Genomic DNA, 22,248 nt, shown 5'->3' on the forward strand with positions numbered 1-22,248 from the left:
TAGAGGAATCTCCCTAATATCTTCAAAGGGAGGTTTCTGAAGAACCGACAACACTAAATTAAGATCCCAGGGGGGTAACGGCGCGTGCACTGGCGGAGCCAGATGTCGCACCCCCTGGATGAAATTCCGCACCAAGGAATGAGTAGCCAAAGGCTTCTGAAAGAAGATGGCTAATGCTGAGACCTGACCCTTGATAGTACTCAAGGCCAGTTTCTGCTCAACCCCCTGTTGCAGAAAAGCTAATATTCGACTAATCGAATAAGACCGAGGACGGAACCCCAAAGGTTCACACCATGCAATGTAGGACTTCCATGTGCGATGATAAATCTTTCTGGAAGTCGCTTTCCTTGCTTCAACTAGAGTAGGAATAACTGAAGCTGACAATCCCTTGTCCTTCAGCACCTGGGTCTCAATAGCCAGGCCGTTAAAGCCAGCGATCGTAAAGCAGGATGGAAGATCGGTCCCTGAGACAGTAGATCCTCTCTGAGAGGAAGTCTCCACGGGACGTCCGCCACCAGTCTGACCATGTCGGCATACCAAGCTCGACGAGGCCAGTCCGGAGCTACCAGGATTACTGGGATTCCTTCCTCCTCTACCCTGCGAAGAAGTCTTGGCAGTAACGCGAGAGGAGGGAAGGCATATATTAGCTGGTATTGCCCCCACGGGGCGATCAGTGCGTCTGCGGTTTCTGCTAGAGGATCGCGGGAGCGAGCCACGAATCTCTGAACTTTCCTGTTGAATCGTGATGCCAACAGATCCACATCCGGGGTGCCCCACCGAAGGCACAACTGGTGGAAAACGTCTGGATGGAGGGACCATTCCCCCTGATCCAGGGTCTGACGGCTGAGATAATCTGCCTGCCAATTCTCCACCCCCGGAATGAACACCGCAGAGATTGCTGGAACAAATCGTTCCGCCCAGCGAAGAATGCAAGCCACTTCTTTGGCCGCTCGGACACTCTTGGTGCCCCCCTGGTGATTGACATAAGCCACGGCCGTGGCATTGTCCGACTGGATCCGAACCGGGCTGCCCTGGAGCTGCTCGGTCCAGTGAATCAGACAAAGTCTGATCGCTCTCAGTTCCAATACATTTATCGGTAATCTGGATTCTTCCGGGGACCAAAGTCCCTGGGCAGATAATTGACCGAGAATTCCTCCCCATCCGGATAGACTGGCATCCGTGGTCACTATCATCCAATATATTGGCAGAAATGACTTTCCCTGGCTGAGCATTGGAGACCGAAGCCACCAAACCAGAGACTCTCTGGTCTGTTTGCTCAATCGTATCTGATTGTCCAGGGATTCCGGATTCCGATTCCATCTGAGGAGAATCTCTTGCTGAAGAATTCGGGTATGGGACTGGGCAAATGGGACTGCTTCGAATGAAGCCACCATCAACCCCAGAACCCTCATGCAAGTCCGAAGGGAAGACCAGCTGTTGGACAGTAACAACTGGACTGCTGATTGAATCTTTCGAAGTTTCCCTACCGGAAGAAACACTCTTGTCCTGACTGTGTCTAGAATTAGACCCAGATATTCGAGCCTCTGGGTGGGAACCAGAAAAGACTTTTGCTGGTTCACCAGCCACCCGAATTCCTGTAAAGAAATCATAGTAATTTCTATGTTTTGTAGCAAGGTCTGAGGAGACTCTGCATGAAGCAGAAGGTCGTCTAGGTAACCTAGAATCGATATACCTCTTTGGCGCAGAAGTGCCAACATAGGGGCCAACACTTTTGTGAAGACCCGCGGAGCCGTGGCGAGACCGAAAGGTAACGCCACAAACTGATAGTGGTTCTCCTCTACGGAAAAGCGTAGAAAACGCTGATGTCCTGCGAAAATGGGAATGTGAAGATAGGCGTCCTTGATGTCTATGGACGCTAAGACATCCCCTGGATGCAGGAAGGCTGCTACCGTGCGAATGGACTCCATTCTGAATCTTCTTATGTTGACGAAAGAATTGAGTGCTCTTAAGTCCAGAATTGGACGCACTTTGCCCTCTTTCCTGGGTATTGTAAACAGGTTTGAATAAAACCCTTGAAACCGTTCTGTCCAAGGAACGTGGACTACCACTCCTTGTTGTAGTAGATCTGTGACTGCTCTCCGCAGATCTTCTAGACGATCCGGAGATAGTCGGATATTGGAAGGGAAGAATCGCGCCGGTGGGAGAGATCGAAACTCGATCTTGTACCCTGACTTTATGACTTCGCAAACCCATTTGTCCGGGATTCTGGAAAGCCATGGATCCGGGAACCGGCGAAGACGTCCCCCCACCCCAGTTATGGGTGGGGGCGCACCTTCAGGCTTTGGATGGTTTATCTTCAGGTCTGGAGGGGGCGGGCTTTTGCTTGCCCGACCAACGACCCCTGACGCCTCCTGTAGGAACCTTGGAGGACTTAGTTTTTTCACCCGCTGGACGAAAAAACCTCTTGTGAGCAGAAAAAGAAGGCCCTCGTCTTTGACGAGTTCCTCTACCTTTAAAATTTTGCGGTAAAAAGGTGCTTTTTCCACCGGTGAGATCCTTAATGATCTCATCTAAGTTGGCTCCAAATAGACGTTCTCCTGAAAAGGGGATATTAGCCAATGCTTTTTTGGAACCTTGGTCGGCTATCCAACCTTTTAGCCACAGTGTACGCCTGAGAACCACTGCTGAGACTGATGCTCGCGCCATTAATGGAGTGGCGTCTAACGCCGCATCACATACAAACTGTAACCCCTGTATCATTTGTTCCAACAAATCTGATACCGCCTGAGGGACTTCATCTAAGTCCCGGCGTAACCACTTGGTCCATTCAGTTACAGCCTGCGAAACCAAACCAATAGCAATTATTGGCCTGAAAGCTGATCCAATCAAGGAAAACATGGTGCGAGACATAGCTTCTATCTTGCGATCCACTGGATCTTTAAAAGACGGAGCGTCTTCTAAAGGAATAACCGTGGCTTTATTCAATCTAGCGATTGGTGAATCCACCACAGGTGGTTCTGTCCATTTCTTAATAAGGGTTTCCTCAAACGGATAACGCCTGTCAATGCGTTTGGAAATATTAAAAGTGCGTTTTGGCAGACGCCATTCTTCATCGATTGGATTGCCAAAACATTTGGGCAATGGAAAAACCTTTGCCACTTTGATGCGCTTTTTAGTCCCAAAAGGGATCTCAGTTTCAGCTATTTCTGATGGAATACCCTGTAACCTTAAAGTCTCTTGAACAGATACAATGAGTGCGTTTACCAACGCTTCCTCTCGGGCTATGGCGGATGCCGAAACATCCTCCTCACTGTCTGAAGAGACAGGACCCGAGACACCAATACCAGATGAAGTACCTGCAACTGCAGAAATAGGCTCAGAGTCTGAATCCGAGGTCTCAGATAATAAGGGGTTAGGCGGGGGTCGCTTTCTTGCGCCCTGTCCCTGACAAGCCACTTCCACCCGGGACACAAAAGTTTCCATAATGGCTGACAAAGATTCAACTGTCAATGGGGTGCTGGAGGATCCCGCAGACCCCTCGAGGGGATCCGGAGGAGATACATGAGTGGCAGGGTCCATGTTAATACAGGACACTTTTGCCAGCAATAAACAAAAAACTTTTTTTTTTTTTTTTTGTGTGTCTCCCCCTAGCGCAATCGCGCCCCTCAGAGTACCTGCTTCTCGATCCCAGAGAGAGAGAGAGGGACCCCCAAGGCTCACCAACCGATGCAGTGCAGTTTCCAACAAACTGCAGCCAGCGTCTGTCTTACACAGACTGGAAGGAGCTGTTTGCTTTTTCCCGGGCAGAAGGCGTGGCTCCGCCCCCTGTGTACGCCTTCCGGCGTTCCCAGCCCTCCACGAGGAAGCTGGGCTCACAAAACATGGCCGCCCCCATAGAAGAGACATAAGACTCCAAAAACATGGCGGCCGGCGTGACCTGAGGACATACATGCATACGGTCTACGGCAAAATGGCGGCGGACCGCCGATATCGTCTTCCCAGCACATCCACCTGCACTCTGCTGAGAGGTGACATATGGATCTACAGAGATACACTGCACATAAGGTAGGATTATACCTCCTATGTTTGCTGTAATGTTACAGTCTGCTGGGTAGAGTGTTAGCTCTTGAACCGAGTCCACTTCCCACAAACACATTCTGTATTACAAGGGGGACTTGTAAGTGTCAGATATATACTGACCATATATGGAGGGGCCCATAATATATACTGCCTCATAAATGAGGAAAAAAGGGAACGTTTACTCACCATACCGAACCGACAGGCACCCTCTCTTCATAATACCCTCTCCACCGAGGTGGGGGTTTGTGGACGCCTCGACTCTCTGGTCCTGGCGTCCAAGCGAGCTTTTAACTCGCAAAGTCAGTCCCTTTACTGGGACTCCGTCGCGGCCGACTCAGCGCACTGGTCTGCACGCGCTTTTAGGCAGAAACCGGGGTGACCACTGGATCTCACATCCAGCCCGTCGCCCGGCCCCGCATACTTACTTGAATATGTCGCGGCCGACCAAGCGCAATGCCTGGTCTGCACGCGCTCGTAGGCCGGCTGGGGTGACCACAAGTGTCGCCCAGTCCGGCATTTTTGCTTGAAGATCTCACAGGAAAAAAACACTGGAGAAAACTACCTAAAAAATGTCTTTTTCTTAAAGAAAAAAAGTCTTGCCAGGACCAAAAGATCCCAGCAAGGAACTTAGGTCCTTACTCCTGACTAGACAGAAAAAAACTGATTCCCTGTAGCAGAGAGAGGGAGGATATACCCTCAGGGACTGCCCCCTAGGGTGGAGCCAGAACATTTTGTCATTCTGCCTAGTCCTACTCCTGCGGAGACAACATAACCCAGCTCTTGAGAATCAAGAAGACTACGTCTGTCAATGAGCGATAGAGAAATGTTTTTGTGTATAAGATCCTGAGATCTTGTAGGTATTGAAGAGCTTTAACATTTGCATTCTTCCCAACTAAAGATAACTGAACTTTTAAATCTGAAGATGTTTTAGCTCACATTTGTAAACATGGTCAAGGATTCCTTAGCCAGTGGAGCAATGCTGCTTATATGCAGACACCACTGGTGCCTTAGCATGGCATCAGTGGCCCAACGAGAGATGTCTAAAGTCTGAAGTAAATTTTCTTATCTTACTCTTACAATGCTAAAAAGGGCACATGGGTACACAAGTTAACAGCAATGAACAAATACAGCAGTCCTGACAGATGTCAGTCCAGTTATGTTCCTTCCAGCAAAATGCACAAACAGTGCTTTTTACGGATATGCAAATTTTTTTTTTTTTTTTTCTCAAAAGCCTTCGTTTATTTTAGACCACTTCCCCTGGTAACTGGCAAATGCAGAGAGCAGCAAGACATGGTTGTCACAGTAAGGGTAGAGGTGTCTTTCACCTTTAAGCTGTGATTGATAACTTGGCTACAGCTTATTGGGCAAAAAGGAAAATGGTGAACCCAGTGGTTTCTGTTGACAGGCTGTAGCAGAGTTTTTGTGCAGTGATTTTACACCAGTTAGGGGTTTAGCAGCAGTTACTGTAATCACTGGGAAAATTAATAGGTTGCTTTAAAGGATAGATCTAGAGTATTTTGGCGGACAATGGTACTATGTAATTTACAGTTACCTCTATGCAGGAATTTTTTTTTCAGCGGGAATGCAGGGGAACACAATTCTGGCACCTTGTCCATTGTTGCTGTTTGCTGATAGATCTATTGTCACTGGGAGAATACATTGTTGTGGGTGGGTCTATTGTTGCTGGGACAGTTTATTGTTGCTGGTGGGGTCTTATGTTGCTGAGAGGGATCTACTGTTGAGGGAGAGGTCTATTGTTGCTGGCTACTGGAAGGTGTATTGATGCTGGCTGCTGGGAGATCAATTGTTGCTGGCGGAGGTCTATTGTTGCTAGGGTAGAGCTATTGTTACTGGGGAGGGGGGTATTTTGTTGCAGGGGGTCTATTGTTGCTGAAGGATCTATTGTTGGGTAGGGAGTGGAACCAAGTGATAGTGCTCAGAGGTGTGTAGGGGGCAGAGACATGGGGTGACTTGAAATGGGGAAGTAACAGCACCTTGTCTCTGAGAAAACGCTGTGCCTCTATGATCACCTCAAATACAGAGCTGTCAAAACTTAGATCCCCTGGCTATACAATGCTTGCCTGCATGTTTCAGTTCCCTACCCTGTGCCTTGTTTACAATAATCTTGTCAGCTCTATAGACTTCTGTAGGGAGGACTATTTTAATTAAAACGTGCGGGCAATGGTGAAAGCCTAGTTTAGACATGGGACCTAGTGAGGGACACCACAGTGGTAAAAGTAAAATACACATAACGCTTGCTTTCCCCAACACTGTTCTTTATCAACACCTTAAAAATTGCTTACAGATAGAATGTAATCACCTCCCTTCCACCATATTGTAAAAAAACAGAGAGGTGGCCTCAGCGATTATATTGTACCAGGGCAGAGCACAGTGGCCGGTACCCCGTTCTGTGACCCGCTGTGTCCAGTGGACACAGTAGTCACATATTGTACCACTTTGCACCCCAGGGGGCGTGCATGGGGTGGGCTTCTGGGAAGATGTATAGGTACATCCTGCCAGAACTATACTTGTTTCCCGGTCGTTTATATGTACAGTGGTCGGGTGGAAAAAAGCAAATTACCAAAAATTGTGGCAAACAAGTGTATTAACTTGGGTGTAATCTTCCAAAAAGGGGTAAAGTATTAATACTGAGGGTTTTCCTTCTGTCCCAGCATTTTTATTTGATATGTTTTATAAAAGGAAGTAAGGACATTTTTTTTCTCCTTTATATAGTACAAAAAAAAAAAAAAAGAACAGTAACTAAAAAATAACACTAAAAGAAAGTGCTAGCTGTCAAAAAAATATTTAAAATTCATCTAGGTACAGTGATCGAGTAATTGTCAAACTGTCACACCACTGAAAACTAAAAAATAAACTGGTAATGAAGGAGCATGCACAGGCTGGTACTCAAGTGGTTAAAAGAGCATCTCACCAAAACTTTTCCATTCTGGATAAATTGCAATTTGCAGGGTTTTTTTTTTTTTTAATGGGTTCTTATATTTCTCTCGGTAATTGAGTCACCAGCTGTTTATATCAAGGGTTTGGGACATTTCATTAATTTATTTATTTTTACTTAAAGCCATTGACATGATAGCTAATTCATAGAAATCCTAAGTAGTGCCTCAGCAGATGTCCCTCAGATATATAGAAGGCAGGATGTATTGAAAATAAGCATATATGGTTTCTAAATGAAACCGTATGGTACTTTTTTTTTTTTTTTTTTTTAGAGCTGCCAATGTGGACTAAGGCTTTAAACATATGGGCTTTGTTAAATCTTAGCTTGTAAACGCTTGTCTGAAGAGCAGCAACTTCAGCAAGCATTTACAGAGCATTTAACACGCTTTAAACAGCTTTCTCAGAGCCCTTAAAGCAACTTTCACTTGCATTCTAAAACTGATCTCAAAGTAACACTTGTCTTTGCCAATGTTTACAGAAACCAATGCCAAATATGAACCAGCTTGTACAGTAAATTAATTCTCGTTGCCTAAACAAATGAGCACAAAATCTGCTCCACTATGTCCCCAGAGAACACGTTGTTCCCCCATTAGGCGCTGCCATCCTGCTTTTCGCACAGCATTGAGAAGTAAAATCCAAAAATGTTGGCTGCGCCTATCCATGTGCAATCCAATTAATGTTTTTTAACCAAAACCTTACTTTCAAACAACAAAACTGCTTTCATTATTCAGTGACAAACTTTCTCGTGTACAATGAAATAAAATAAAACAAATGTGACAGTCCCAGATGACTATAGTTCAATTAGTAGTGCTTTTCTTCTTTTAAATATTTTTCCCTTTAAATGCTCTTCTCGTATCCTGCAGTTTTTCCACCTTCACCCATGTGGATTTCAGTTAATAGAATTGTGCAGTGATTTCCACCACCTTTCACCACTGCGCTCACTTCCAGTTTAGGTCTACAATCGCCTTCCCCCACGGGTTCATTCCAGGCTCCTTAGCTGTTCAATCTCCTTCCACTCTCCTCTCTCCTCACTGAGCTGGCTTTGTCTGGACTTCCTTTCTACCACATCCCCTCAGTATAAAAAGATAAGCTCTCATTAGCCTGAGCATCGACTGGTAATCAACCAAATCACTCACGCTCTCCCAGAAGAGATACAGCACAGAAAGAAACAATTCCAGCACATGTTACTGGCAGATGTGCTGCAAGGACCTAGGACACCCTGCACTATACCATCATCCCTGTCAGTGGAGGCTGCTGAGAAGTCATGAGATATAGCGAGGTTAGACTGAGGTGAGTAAGAAGGAGGAACAGAATTGCTTGCCTTTTGTGTGGCTTTCAGGTGCTCTTGCCAAAGGGCTGAGTGGTGGGAGGTTCAATGCCTTGTCAAGAATGTGGTACCCAAATAGCTGGTGTTTTTGCCATGCTTGATGTGTTTGAGACAAAGTTTGCAAATTGCAACAGTGCGATCAGCTGCACATCTGCTAAAATAGGCCCAGACAGCTACGCTGCGGGAAGGGTGCCGAGAGATAACAGCTTCACAATGTGATGAAATTGGGTGGCTGCTCTCTACTCTTCCATGATGGCTGCCTTGTTGGGGTTGTGCCTCACCCTCATTTTCCTCCTCTGTTCTATCCAGCACTCAAGTCGCGTCAGTGACCTCATCATCATCATCTCCTCCATCCTCATTACCACTGGAGACAACTTGGCAATACGCTGCAGCAGGGGGGAACACGACTGCCAATTTGTCTACCAGTGTTCTCCCCTCTCTGTAGGCTCATGTGCCTACCTTCCTCAACCTCAGAACCAACATTTGAATCAAGTAATGGCTGTGCATCGTCAAGGAGCAAGTGGCTGACGCTGTTTTCAAATAACTCAGCTGACACCTCCATGCCTGTTGCTGAGGCTTTGGCAGGAATTGCTGTGGACAAGGAGGCAGATTTAGCCACTCTGACAGCTGCAGTGAACTGCGCACTAGTCTCAGCCTGGGTGACGGAGGATGAGGATGGTTTAGTAAGCCAGTTCACTACCTTCTCTGCATACCGTGGCTGGAAAGCATGGGCAACATCACTAAACAGAGGAAATGATGCCCTGCTTTGGGACTGACAACATCAACTTTTGCCTGTGGAAACATACGCTGCTTGCCCCCTCACAGTGCCAGGGGAACATCTGCCTCTCCTTGTTGGCCTCCCAGACATAATGGGAAGATTCATATTAACAAAATGTAACATAGATGTGAAAATATGTACATGGATGCACTTTAATCAATCGAAAGTGGTGTTTGGTGCACTTTAACCTGAGTACTCACTTCACAGACACACTCAACCAACACACTACAATATACTGCAGTAAAACTGAACTAATGCACAGAAATATACTGCGTTACACGTGCACTAATGCATGGAAATATACTGCATTAAACGTGCACTAACGCACAGAACTATACTGCGTTAAACCTGCAGTAACACACAGAAATAATCTGCATTAAACGTGCACTAATGCACAAAAGTGTTTGTGCTAGGAGGGGGGATGAGAGATATTTGTGCTAGGTGGGGGATTTGGAGTGGGGGGGGGAGAGGATAATGTGTACTTGGAGGGCAAATTTGAGTGGTGGAGGATTTGTGTTAGGAGGGGTGATTTTTATTTGGGGGGGGGGGCATTTGTACTGTGGGAGATGGGGGGGGCAAAGATTTGTGCTGGGAGGGGGAATTTCAACAGGGGGGTGGATTTGTACAGGGAGGAGGGGGGATTCATGCTTAGGGGTAATCCTAAAGATTAGTGCCCAGTTTTTTTTTTTTTTTTTTGGGGGGGGGGGGGGGTTTGCTGACACATAATAAACATACATCTAGGGGTGGGGGCACAGTTTGGCATATTCGCCTTGGGCTCCAGATGACCTTGTCCCAGCACTGCACCCCACTACTACTCTGGTGGCCTCTAGTAGCTACCTAGGTGACTATACTGTCTACTCACTACATTGGACCCCTGAATCTGCTCTCATAACTATGCCGACATTTCAAAACCAAACCAGGGAACTACCTTGGGCAATCCTGTGCTACATACCCTACACTTTGACTGCGAGAATGGGGAATGGAAAAGTTAACTTTAATGAGAGTGCTGATTGCACATTTATAAAAAAACTTTTGATAGGCTTCAAGCTTCAAGAAAGTTGCTCAATGCTTGTTAAAGACTAAGCTCCCCTTAAGGCCTCATGCACACTATATATGTTTGCAGCTGCTCTAAGGGGCATTAGGTGTTTTTTTTCCCCTGCCTCTACATTTTCCTGCATGTTAGTCTACGTGTCCATGCACACATAGACATTTAGCACCATTTAGTGGCGGAAGATTTAAGAGGCAGGAAAAAAAAACAACTGCCAGTGCATCCATGAGCAGCTGAGTTTGGGCAGAAAAAATGATTGACGCTTGTTAACACGCCTAAATGAGTGTTAACTCTAGGCGTGTTTAGTGCATGAGTGTTAATTAATTTCAATGGCCTTGACACCTGTAATCGAGCCTAAATGTTTGTAAAAGCGTTAGACACTTTTGCAAGCATCAGGCGTTTTTTTCTGCGAAAATGCTGCTGGCTTGTAGGAGAGTTAAAAGAAGTCGTGTGTGCATGAGGCCTTAGGAGCATGTTACATTTTACAACCATATACACCCACCGTCCACCACCAGCGCTCCCTGCTCTGTGACAGCGGGTGGGGAAACTTCTCCCGGCACTCTCTGTCAAAAATTTTAAAACAGTGCTGCTGTGTGGGGCTCCACCCACACAGCCGTGTCATTCGTTTGCAGTTTCCTGTGAAATAATTAACTACAAGTACCATCAGCCACCGCGGCAGATAGCTTGTAGTTCTCAATGAACTTCAAGGATAAGTGTTCTCATAGTTCATTGCTACTTCTTGCAGAGCTGACTGAGAGTATACAGGATCCTGGCATTGCACCCGTGATCTGCTGATCGAGGGTGCAATGCTTTACAGGCTGCTGAGTAAAAAAATAATAATAATAAATGCACTTTTTTTTTTTTTTAACCTGCAAAATATATGCATTTATTATTTGTTTTGTAAGGTGAACTTATCCTTTAAATGCTTTGTAAATGCTTGCTTAAGATGCTGCTCTCCAGATTAGCATTTTCGAGTTACGAATAAATAATACCTGTACATTACTGGTCATATTTCTTAATATGTGTTTTCAGGAGACGTTGCTGTAATTTGCTAACATAAAAAAAAAAAGAAATTCTCTGTATGCGGTATATCCTTTGTTTACTTTCTGCACATTCTGTAGATTCATAGAGTTACAGTTTGAATCTGTACATTAAAATAACAATCGTAATAAATGATGGCTCATGTCCATTCACGGAGAAATTGGAGTGTTTATTTTAAATTAATCCTCGTCCTTTAATTTTCGAGTAGCCCAGACAGGCTGTTTTCTTTTTCTTCCCCAAAGTACTAACCTTAAATATTTACATTTCATCTGATAGGAACTTTTTATCATTGTCATGCAGCCTTTTTGAACTGTTTACAATTAAATATGGCAGCATTTGAAATGTCGTAATAAAAGCATTTTACGCAAGATGTATATTTTTCTATTCTGTGATGTATTTTATTGGAGCTTCAGGCCCCACTTTCGAAAATGTACATCTCTATATATGAGCTGTACTATATGTTGTATATATGCTGTATATGCTCTAAAGAAGTACAGTACTATGCCAACGTAGTGTTAAAGCAAACCTGTACTTTGCGCTTGTAGGATCTCACATATGTTTTATGATGTGACTTTAAAAGTAACTTCTAAATATTTATTCCCATATGGTCTGGTCCACCTATTGGCCAGAGAGATGAGAACAATGATAGGGTTGTTATTATTTTACACCCGCAAGGCCATACTGCTCAAATGGAAGTCTCTGATGGCATCTACACTTGATTTCTTGAAAAATATGGTCAACTCAGCAATACCTCTGTATAAGTTCACTTATGAATCCCCAAAACATGGGATATCTGGGTTGCCTCCGTGGGAACAAACCCCCCTGGGAACAACTCCATAGGATCTGCCCCTCCCTGATGTCATTCTTCTGACCTACTGGGAACATCTGTAGGGTAGCAGCAGTTGAGCTTTATCTAAATCAGATTAGTCAGTTGCCAAGTAAATAGTTGATTGTTTCTTTTTTTTTGTATGTCTTTTTGCTTACCTTATACGCCTGGGTATACTCAATAGGCTTTGTTTTGTACCTTAATTCAAAATACCTAATAAAGAATATCTTTAAAATATATATATATATATATGTATATATATTTCCATTGATCTTGCCATAAAGGTCCTTGTTCAGGCAATTCTCGTTATAGGGTAACAACTCTCTGACCCAGTCTCCCAGTAGTGCTCCTGCATTGCCACCCGGTCACATGAGCATGTGATGGAGACTTCAAGTGTCCTATTTAACCACATAACGACCGCCCGCCGCAGTTTCACTGCGGCAGGCAGCCACTCCTGGGCAAAGAGACGTAGTACTACGTCGCTCGCTCAGGAGGCTGTAAGGGGCGAGCATGGGCCGCAGGCGGTGCGCTCCTGCCCCCGCTCGTTCCTTGGGGAGCCAGCGCGTGTGACCGGCAGCTCCGATGGTCGTCGGCCACTCGCGATCTCCCACAGCAGAGGGAGAAAGATAGACGGCTGATGTAAACACAGCCGTCTGTCGTTCTCCCTGAAGTAATGACAGAGGCTATGTGATTCTGCTGTATAGGATCGTATGTCTCTCTGATTACTTCACAAGCCACGCCCCCTGACAGTTAGACTCACGCCCCTAGGGACACACTTAACCCCTCGATCACCAGTAAAGTTAACCCCTTCCCTGCCAGTGTCATTTTTACAGTAACAGTGCATATTTATAGCACTGATTACTGTAGTAATGTCACTGGTCCCCCCAAAAGTGTCAAAATGTCAGTTAGGGATCTGATCTGTCTACCGCAATGTTGCAGTCCCGCAAAAAAAAATTGCAGATCGCCACCATTACTAGTTAAAAAAAAAAAACAATAAAAATGACATTAATCTTTCCCGTAGTTAGTAAACGCAATAACTTTTGCGCAAACCAATAAAAATACGCTTATTGCAATTTTTTTTACCAAAAATATGTAGCAACAAAACAGATTGGCCTAAAATGATAAAAATTGGATTTTTAAATTTTTTTTGAGAATTTCATATAAAAAAATGTGAAAAATATTGTTATTTTTTCAAAATTGTCACTACTTTTTTGTTTATAGCGCATAAAATAAAAATCACACAGGTGATCAAATACCACCAAAAGAGAGCTTTGTTTGTGGGGAAAAAAGGACATTATTTTGTTTGGGTACAGCGTCGCACGACCGCGCAATTGTCTGTTAAAGTCACGCAGTACCGAATCACAAAATAGGGCCTGGTCTTTGAGCAGTCAAATCCTCCGGTTTGAAAGTGGTTAAACATATGTTACAAAGGCATGGCCTACCATTGTAGCCATTAGGAAACTCACCCTGAGAAGTATTGCTGTAGTGCAGGGAAACGGTAGATGGCTGCAGAGAGGACGGCGTAGATCAGTAGCGTTGAGAAAAGGATGTAAAAATGTGAAAACAAGTATTGTATTTAAAAGAATGCCAATTGTTTTTTATACGAAGAGTTTTAAGTGGTTCTAAAGGCAGAAGGTTTTTTTACCTTAATGCATTCTATGCTATTCTATTCTAAGAAGCTCCCCACAGCCCCCCCTAAATACATACCTTAGACCAGGGGTCTTCAAACTATGGCCCTCCGATTGTTCAGGAGCTACAATTCCCATCATGCCTAGTCATGTCTGTGAATGTCAGAGTTTTACAATGACTCATGGGATGTGTAGTTCGGCAACAGCTGGAGGGCCGTAGTTTTAGGATTCCTACCTTAGACCCATCTCGATCCAGCGATGTGCACATATGTCCATATTTTTTAGTAGGAGGATGTTGGGAGTGATACAGGGCCATGCACGGATTGCATTTTGACTAGCTTAGTGGGAATTGGCTTACCTTTGCTCAGTGTATAGCCAGCTTTAGGCTCACTGTGAAAGTGCTATATATAGAAAGTGGGGATAAGTCTATATAAATTGAGGTTGTTATTACTGTGTCTATTTGACTATATATTTTTGGGACTTTCTGATGAGACACATAAGAAAATTTTCACCATTGAATCATTTCCAAACATTTTTAGAGTGGACCTTTATTCAGAAAATTAAGTCTTGCTAGATCACTTCAGGCTGGCCTTTGTGCAGGTATAGCTATGTAAAACATAAAAAATGAGTGCCTATTTAGTTTTAAATCCAGTAATATAGTATAATATAGATTTAAATCCAGTTTCCCTCTGCTCTTCACATGTTCAGTTGCTCTCTATTTTTTGGCTCTGTGCTGAAAATGTAGAGGACAATCTGCTGACATCCTAAAGATTTACTGCTGCTCAGGGGCTCTGGGCTTCTTCAAAATCTCAGCCTATGGCAAAAAAGAAACAGGAGCAATGCTGGAGGCAATTTACAACACACACTAATTTTGATTGCATAATTATTGATGTAGAATTTATGTTCACTGTTAAAGAGCGTTATTTTTTATCAAATTGTTATGAGTAAAGTTCAGCTTAAAAAAGTGGTTATAAGGTTTAGATTTTTCAAGTTGATTGTAATTGTTTTCCTCTGCCATAATCTGGCACCAGAGAATGCCTGTCTCTCCTCACCCTATCATGCATGTTTATGGGAAGATAATTTATGAGAAAGATCTTTCAGCAGTCAGATCATAGAAAGTTAGGAGCTTACTGGTTTTCTGGCAGAGTCAACAGATAGTTTTCTGCACATTATTCTTAAGGAAACAAAACCTTGAGAAATAGGCATATATTGTACTTTTTTTTACATTTTGCCTAGACATATACTTATTAGTTCTACTTTTGGTTACAGAGGGTTGTAGCTATTACATGTTTCTACCCAGAAACGTCCCCAGCCTGCCTGGGTCCAGGTTTATTACATTCTGTTAAACCACTCTAAGTTCACAATAAATATATACATCTCATCATGACCTTCCTTCTTAGGTGAACTGGGGAATTGAATTTGTCCCAGCAATATGGATTAACTTCTCTTTTAATTGTGGTTATAAAGTTAAAACAGGGTATAATTATGAATAAGATTTTCATTACACAATAGGGCTCCTTTGATCATGACAAAAAACATAATTATGTGTTGCCTTTTCTCCCAGACGAGATGTTACTAGTTCAGGTGGTAATTTGACAGCTTGGCCAAAAAACATGCTAGCACCTAACAATTAGCCGTTTTTTTTTTAACTACCCAAAAATTAACTTAGGATATTTTTTTCAGCAATTAAAAAGGTTTTTTTATCATGGTTTGTTCTTGAATGAGTGCCGCAATAATGTGTATTTCAGTAGTTCTGTTAGTAATAGAAAAACAGACATGTCTTTATCCCAATTCTACTTTATACCGTATGCTGAATATGGGGGTTGTATTAATGCTGTACTTCAACTTATATGTTATATATTTAGATGTTTAAACATTAAAATACTGCATATTCATAATGAACAATAATTTAAAGCTGAACTCCAGGCATAAAGATCTATCTATTTATCTATCTATCTATCTATCTATCTATCTATCTATCTATCTATCTATCTATCTATCTATCTATCTATCTATCTATCTATCTATCTATCTATCTATCTATCTATCTATCTATCTATCTATCTATCTATCTATCTATCTATCTATCTGTCTATCTGTCTATCTGTCTATCTGTCTGTCTGTCTGTCTGTCTGTCTGTCTGTCTGTCTGTCTGTCTGTCTGTCTGTCTGCTGTCTGTCTGCTGTCTGTCTATCTAATCTATCTATATATATATCTATATATATATCTATATATATATATAGTATCTCACAAAAGTGAGTACACCCCTCACGTTTTTGTAAATATTTTATTATATCTTTTCATGTGACAACTCTGAAGAGATGACACTGTGCTACAATGTAAAGTAGTGAGTGTACAGCTTGTATAACAGTGCAAATTTGCTGTCCCCTCAAAATAACTCAACACACAGACATTAATGTCTTAACTGCTGGCAACAAAAGTGAGTGCACCCCTAAGTGAAAATGTCCAAATTGGGCCCAATTAGCCATTTTCCCTTCCCAATGTCTTGTGACTCGTTAGTGTTACAAGTTCTCATGTGTGAATGGGGAGCAGATGTGTTAAATTTGGTGTTATCGCTCTCTCACTCTCTCATACTGGTCACTGGAAGTTCAACATGGCACCTGATGGCAAAGAACTCTCTGAGGATCTGAAAAAAGTATTGTTGCTCTACATAAAGATGGCCTAGGCTATGAGAAGATTGCCAAGACCCTGAAATTGAGTTGCAGCATTATGGCCAAGACCATACAGTGGTTTACCAGGACAGATTCCACTCAGAAAAGGCCTCGCCATGGTCGACCAAAGAGACTCAGCGTCATATCCAGAGGTTGTCTTTGGGAAATAGACATATGAGTGCTGCCAGCATTGCTGCAGAGGTTGAAGGGGTGGGGGGTCAGCCTGTCAGTGCTCAGACTATACGCCGCACACTGCATCAAATTGGTCTGCATGGCTGTCCTTCTTAGAAGCCTCATCTAAAGATGATGCACAAGAAACCCTGCAAACAGTTTGCTGAAGACAAGCAGATTAACGACATGGATTACTGGAACCATGTCCTGTGGTCTGATGAGACCAAGGAAAACATATTTAGTTCAGATTGTGTCAAGCATGTATGGCGGCAGCCAGGTGTGGAGTACAAAGACAGGTTTGTCTTGCCTACAGTCAAGCATTGTGGTGGGAGTGTCATGGTCTGGGGCTGCATGAGTGGGGAGCTACAGTTCATTGAGGGAACCAACAATGAACCAACAATGAACATGGTCAGTATTCCAACATGGGCAGTATTACTAACAGTATTCAGGGCAGTATTCCAACATGATGATGACCCCAAACACACCTCCAAGATGACCACTGCCTTGCTAAAGAAGCTGAGGGTAAAGGTGATGGACTGGCAAGCATGTCTCCAGACCTAAAACCTATTGAGCATCTGTGGGGCATCCTTAAACGGAAGGTGGAGGAGCACAAGGTCTCTAACATCCACCAGATTCGTGATGTCTTCATGGAGGAGTGGAAGAGGACTCCAGTAGCAACATGTGAAGCTCTGGTGAACTCCATGCCCAAGAGGGTTAGGGCAGTGCTGGAAAATATTGGTGGCCACACAAAATATTGACACTTTGGGCCCAATTTGGACATTTTCACTTAGGGTTGTACTCACTTTTGTTGCCAGCGGTTTTGACATTAATGGGTGTGTGTTGAGTTATTTTCAGGGGACAGCAAATTTACATTGTTATACAAGCTGTGCACTCACTGCTTTACATTGTAGCAAAGTGTCATTCCTTCAGTGTTGTCACATGAAAAGATATACTAAAATATTTTTTTAAAAATGTGAGGGGTGTACTTACTTTTGTGAGGTTTATATATATATATATATACACACAGAGAAAGTTGGGAGGATGGGAAAGTTGGGAGGATGGGAGAGGGAAAGATGGGGAGGAGATATATATATATATACATATATATATATATATATATATACTGTATGCCCATTCTTTCCTCCTCTAAAGTTACCCACCCACCTAATCTACATGCGGGGCGCCGGATGCATGGAAATCAATGGGGCTTTTTTTTTTTTTTTTTTTTAGCCATGTGATTTGAACCAGAGGCTCTCACATGGCTAAAAAAAAGGGTGGGCTCGGGGCACTGAGCCCACCCAGTTGAGTGACAATAGCGAATGAAAATTCGCTATTGTCACACGAATCCTCCTCCTGGCCAATCAGGAAGCGGGTTTTGAGACCCGTTTCCCGACTGGCCGAAAAGGAGAAGCCATGCGATTGGGCATGGAGGAGGAGATGCAGAAGACGGGGAAGAAGGCGAAGCTGCCACCGCCTGCTGCTGCATCCAGGCAGGGTGAGTGGGGGTCCTGTCTGTCTGTCTCTCCGTCTGTCTGTCTGTCTGTCTGTCCTGTCTCCCTGTGGTCGGGGGGGGGCGGTGTGCGGCCTGGTGTGGTGGGGGGTGTATGGTGCGGTCGGTCTGCCGCCCCCCCTGCCCATGGAGCACCAGCCGCCACTGGTTTAATCCTTTTATCAGGATTTTATTGCTGTCTGTATCTTTGTGTAGGAAATTCTCTATCAGGGGTGGTACAGTCACTATAACAGGAACCTAGGGGAAATATGCTGAGCTTGTACATGACAGATAAAACCCCAGAGAGGTACAAACCCTTTTTTACTCTATTAAAAAAAAAAGGATAAACTTGATCTACACTACATGAGCTACAGAGCATTTCTGCTCTTATACATATTTGATTATATACAATTTTTCTACTTTTAATATTTTCATAATGTTTAAGACCAAAAATAAAAATAAAAATTGCTGAGCAGGCGAATATGAAATTCTGTGTATGAATACTTAGTTACATGTGCTATTCAGTGTCTTTTGATGTTGCATATGGCAGCTTCTTAATGCCTGCTTAATACCTGCTTGCTTGAACATGTGCTGCATTATGCATTTTTATTAGCAGAAAATCTTATTAAATCACTTAACTTATTATTAACTAACATTAATTGTAGTTTATTTCTTACTATGTGTGGCTCACGTCTGGATCTTATGCAGCTGATGGAATGTAGCTAGCAAGCTGTGAGCAATTGGGGACCTCAACCCTTTAAACCCCAGAGAAAACTTTATTTTCTTTAGATTTGGCAAGGAAGGGGTAGAGCCTGTGTGAGTTTTATTTCCCTCTATGCTCCTGATGGGGAGACTGTCCTTCACTTCCTGTAGGGAAATCGCTTCAACAGCAGTACAAAAAAATATATATTTTTCCGTAGCTTGAGGAAGGGTTAGAACTCCTACCCTAGTCTTATTGCTGTCTGAGCTTTCCTTTCCCAGTGACAACTGACCCCATTTCTTGTATGAGTGTCAAAGGAACAGGAAGTAAGAAAAAAAATATTTCCTGTGGGGGTCACATGTATCTCAGAACTCTTAACTCTTTTCAGTTCTTTCTAAAGCTAGGCCAGATTTAGACTTAAAGCTTTACAATGCATGCTAACGACTCAAATCACCAACCTGCTTTATATATTTCACAATAACGTCAGTGGCATATTCTCTGCACTTAAAGAGTTTGTTACCCAAACACTTCATATTCCTGATATGTGCCTGTTGTACCATGTACTTGTATGAGAAAGTATCCTGTTCTCTTTCTATTGCTTCCTTTATGTGAAATCCCTGGTGATTCTGCTAGTCCCCTTGCTTTCCTATTAAATCTGACCACACTAAGCAGGAGAGCACACCATGGTCAGTTCTCTAGCTGTGCTTGAAACTTAGCCTGCTCTCCTTCAATAGTCAGACTTGTCCTGACACACCCCTGCTCCACAGCCATTCTTTGGAAAGCTCAGTGTGCTGCTGGTTATCCTCCCCCAGCTCCTATGCAGCTGAGATTAGAGGGAATATGATCACTTATAAAAAAAAGGGAAAAAAGGTATTTATAATGTTTTTTTTTTTTTTAATCTCTATTCAAAAAATATTTTACCTTTGATTTATATTTTAAACTGAATGGGTTGTTTTACAAGGTGATCATTTACAATCACTTTAGGTTTTTAGGTACACCCGCTGTTCTGGGCTTCATCTATTTTACCAAGGAGAGAACACAGCAGTGTAAAAATCCTACCAACACCATCTAAAGGAAGCCTGGGGGTGGTTCATAGGCAACTCGCTAGATGAACATCAGATGAAACCCTCAATCCAGTGACGCTTCATGTCGGAGACTCCAACAAGGATAGAGCCAGTAACCCAAGGACCACCTCATAAACTTCCAATCTCCAGCAGTCTAACACGTATCCATTTCCGATAATAATGCAGTTCACCTCATAAGAGTGTAAAAAAATACCATAGAGCAATATGTACTAAAAATGAACTGTATCTTTATTATAAAAAGTGTGCTTACGTCATGCGTAGGGTCCCGCCTTATGCGTTTTGTCATAAAGTGACTTCGTCAGAGGAAGCCTCCGACAGCCTTACTTTATGATGAAACGCATAAGGCAGGACCCTACGCATGACTCAAGCATGCCGGATGTTGTGGCTGTAACCTCGTATATACAAAGCTTTTATTGATTGCATTGCACAAGAGTGTGCACTTTCTATATTAAAGATACCATTGATTTTTATGAACATTTTGCACAATGGTATTTTTTACACTCTTATAAAGGTGAACTGCATTATTTCGAAAGTGGATACGTGTTAGACTGCTGGAGCTTGGAGTTTTATGAGGTGGTCTTTGGGTTACTGACTTTATCCCTGTTGGAGTCTCCCACATGAAGTATCACTGCTTCTCTGAATTGAGGGTTCCATCTGATGTTCATCTAGCGAGTTTGACCTCTCTATAATATGAGGGTCCACTCCTTCCGGTAAGGAGAATTGGTTTAACACTGTGGTGGTGTATGGTCACACTGAGACTGGTGCTGGGATAATCTCTCCTCTGGTTTCCTTTCCCAAGAACTTTTCTTCATTCTGATTTACAGATTGATATTAAGCGCTGCATGTTTTATATAAATATTATTTACTTGTAATCAACAAATGTAATGCTAGCTGCTGTTCTATATATTCGATGTAGATTTTAGTGTGGATATTTCCTATGCTTTTGAACTTTGAAGAAAGCCTAGCATTGGATAATAAGCTGGGCTATACATGGAACTGCTCAGCAGGAATTGGCTGAAATTTGAGCAGTCGGCGCCCCTTTGTCAGAACCACTTTTGAATGAAACATCAAAGGAGTCAATTGGAAAATTTTTGGCTGAACAGTGGTTATATCAGATGCAGTTAATATCCGGTTGTTCAGACAGTGGCCGGCTCTACAGCTGTCTGGGTACAATAACCAACATGGAAGAATCCTCAATTCATGCTGTTTCACATGGATGGAGTAATCTATTAGATTTTTCATGTTCAGCCTGGCAAAGTATGCTAGCATTAATTTGTCCGGTGTACATGAGAGGCACATGCTAATCACTGCAATTGTTTATTTACAGGCAGCAGGCTCTGCTGGCAGCAATCAGTGAGAAGGATGCTAACATTGCCTTGCTGGAACTATCTGCCTCAAAGAAGAAGAAAACCCAGGAGGAAGTGATGGCACTAAAGAGAGAAAAGGACAGACTAGTTCACCAATTAAAACAGCAGGTACGCTTTAGTTTTTTATACTGGATGTTGTTATTGTATTTATACATTGGAACTATTTCTAGGCAACCTATAGGACTCATTCACAAATATGCCTCACAGTATTTCTCTTTCGTTCATTGATTGACACAGCTCCTCATCTTCATGGCCATTGGGTTATATTGTCCCCTACAGGAATAGGACAATAGGCAGACAAATAAACTTGACCACGCCTATGGGGCAGTCCCTGGGGGTATACTCCCACTCTCTGCTATATTCAGTATTCAGGTATTCAGATTTTTTATTACTCTCTTTATTATTTTGTTCCTGTGGGAACTACAATCAAGTGCCCCAGATTCCAGCCAGCGAGCGCCTGCAGAACGCAGCTCCGCGCTAGGTTGGACACGTCATAGCCCCACTGGACGGGGCTTGCCTGCGAGTTAAATGTCCCGCGAGGGCGCATACGAACTGATCTCAGCGTTTCCTCTTGGCTGACAGCACCCACATTGCGATGAAGCGATGTCCTGTCCGGAGCGGCGTTCCTGGGGTGGTAAGTAGCTGTCCCCCCGCTACCCCTGGAGGATTTTGGGGTGGACGTGAGCCCCTCCCTGGGATGGTCAGACCCCCAGGCTCCCCTCCCTCCCAGTCTGCGTCCTCCCCTTCTCGTGGTCTATTGCAGGCCTATGCCCCACCATCTGCCCCCCCCCCAGGGTGGACATACCTTTTCAGGTCGACATGAGGTGCTGCACTGGCAATGGGGGTGGGGGTGCGCGCCGCCGGCCACTGAACAATTGTTCCTTAGGAGGGGAATGGGACTGGTGGGGGCGCCTTCCAGGGCCCCCTTTCCTGTAGGGATTGTTTTTTGTGCTCTGGGATCCCCCTTGGGGCCCCTGGAAGCCGCGTGGGCCGCCATTTTCTTGTAGCCTTTTATGCTACAGATTGGCAGCCATGTTTGTGTAGCCTCGGTTTCCCATTGCAAATAGCGGGGGCCATGTTTTTAGAGACAGATGGGCGGTGATTCAGAGGTGGGAGCCCT

General features: G+C 43.6%; 1 protein-coding gene across 6 annotated transcripts in view; it reads left to right on the plus strand.

Annotated features, from left to right (window-relative positions):
- ERC2 (ELKS/RAB6-interacting/CAST family member 2) overlaps nucleotides 1-22,248 on the plus strand; it is a 1,553,364-nt gene that overhangs the window by 1,032,657 nt on the left and 498,459 nt on the right. For all 6 annotated transcript variants that reach the window (XM_082265097.1, XM_082265099.1, XM_082265101.1 and 3 more), the window contains one exon: nucleotides 21,089-21,236. In XM_082265097.1, the coding sequence (XP_082121223.1) occupies nucleotides 21,089-21,236 (148 nt within the window). The remainder of the gene's footprint in view (nucleotides 1-21,088; nucleotides 21,237-22,248) is intronic.

The sequence above is a fragment of the Pelophylax lessonae genome (assembly GCF_965119305.1).
Source record: "Pelophylax lessonae genome assembly, chromosome: 8".
NCBI lineage: Eukaryota > Metazoa > Chordata > Amphibia > Anura > Ranidae > Pelophylax > Pelophylax lessonae.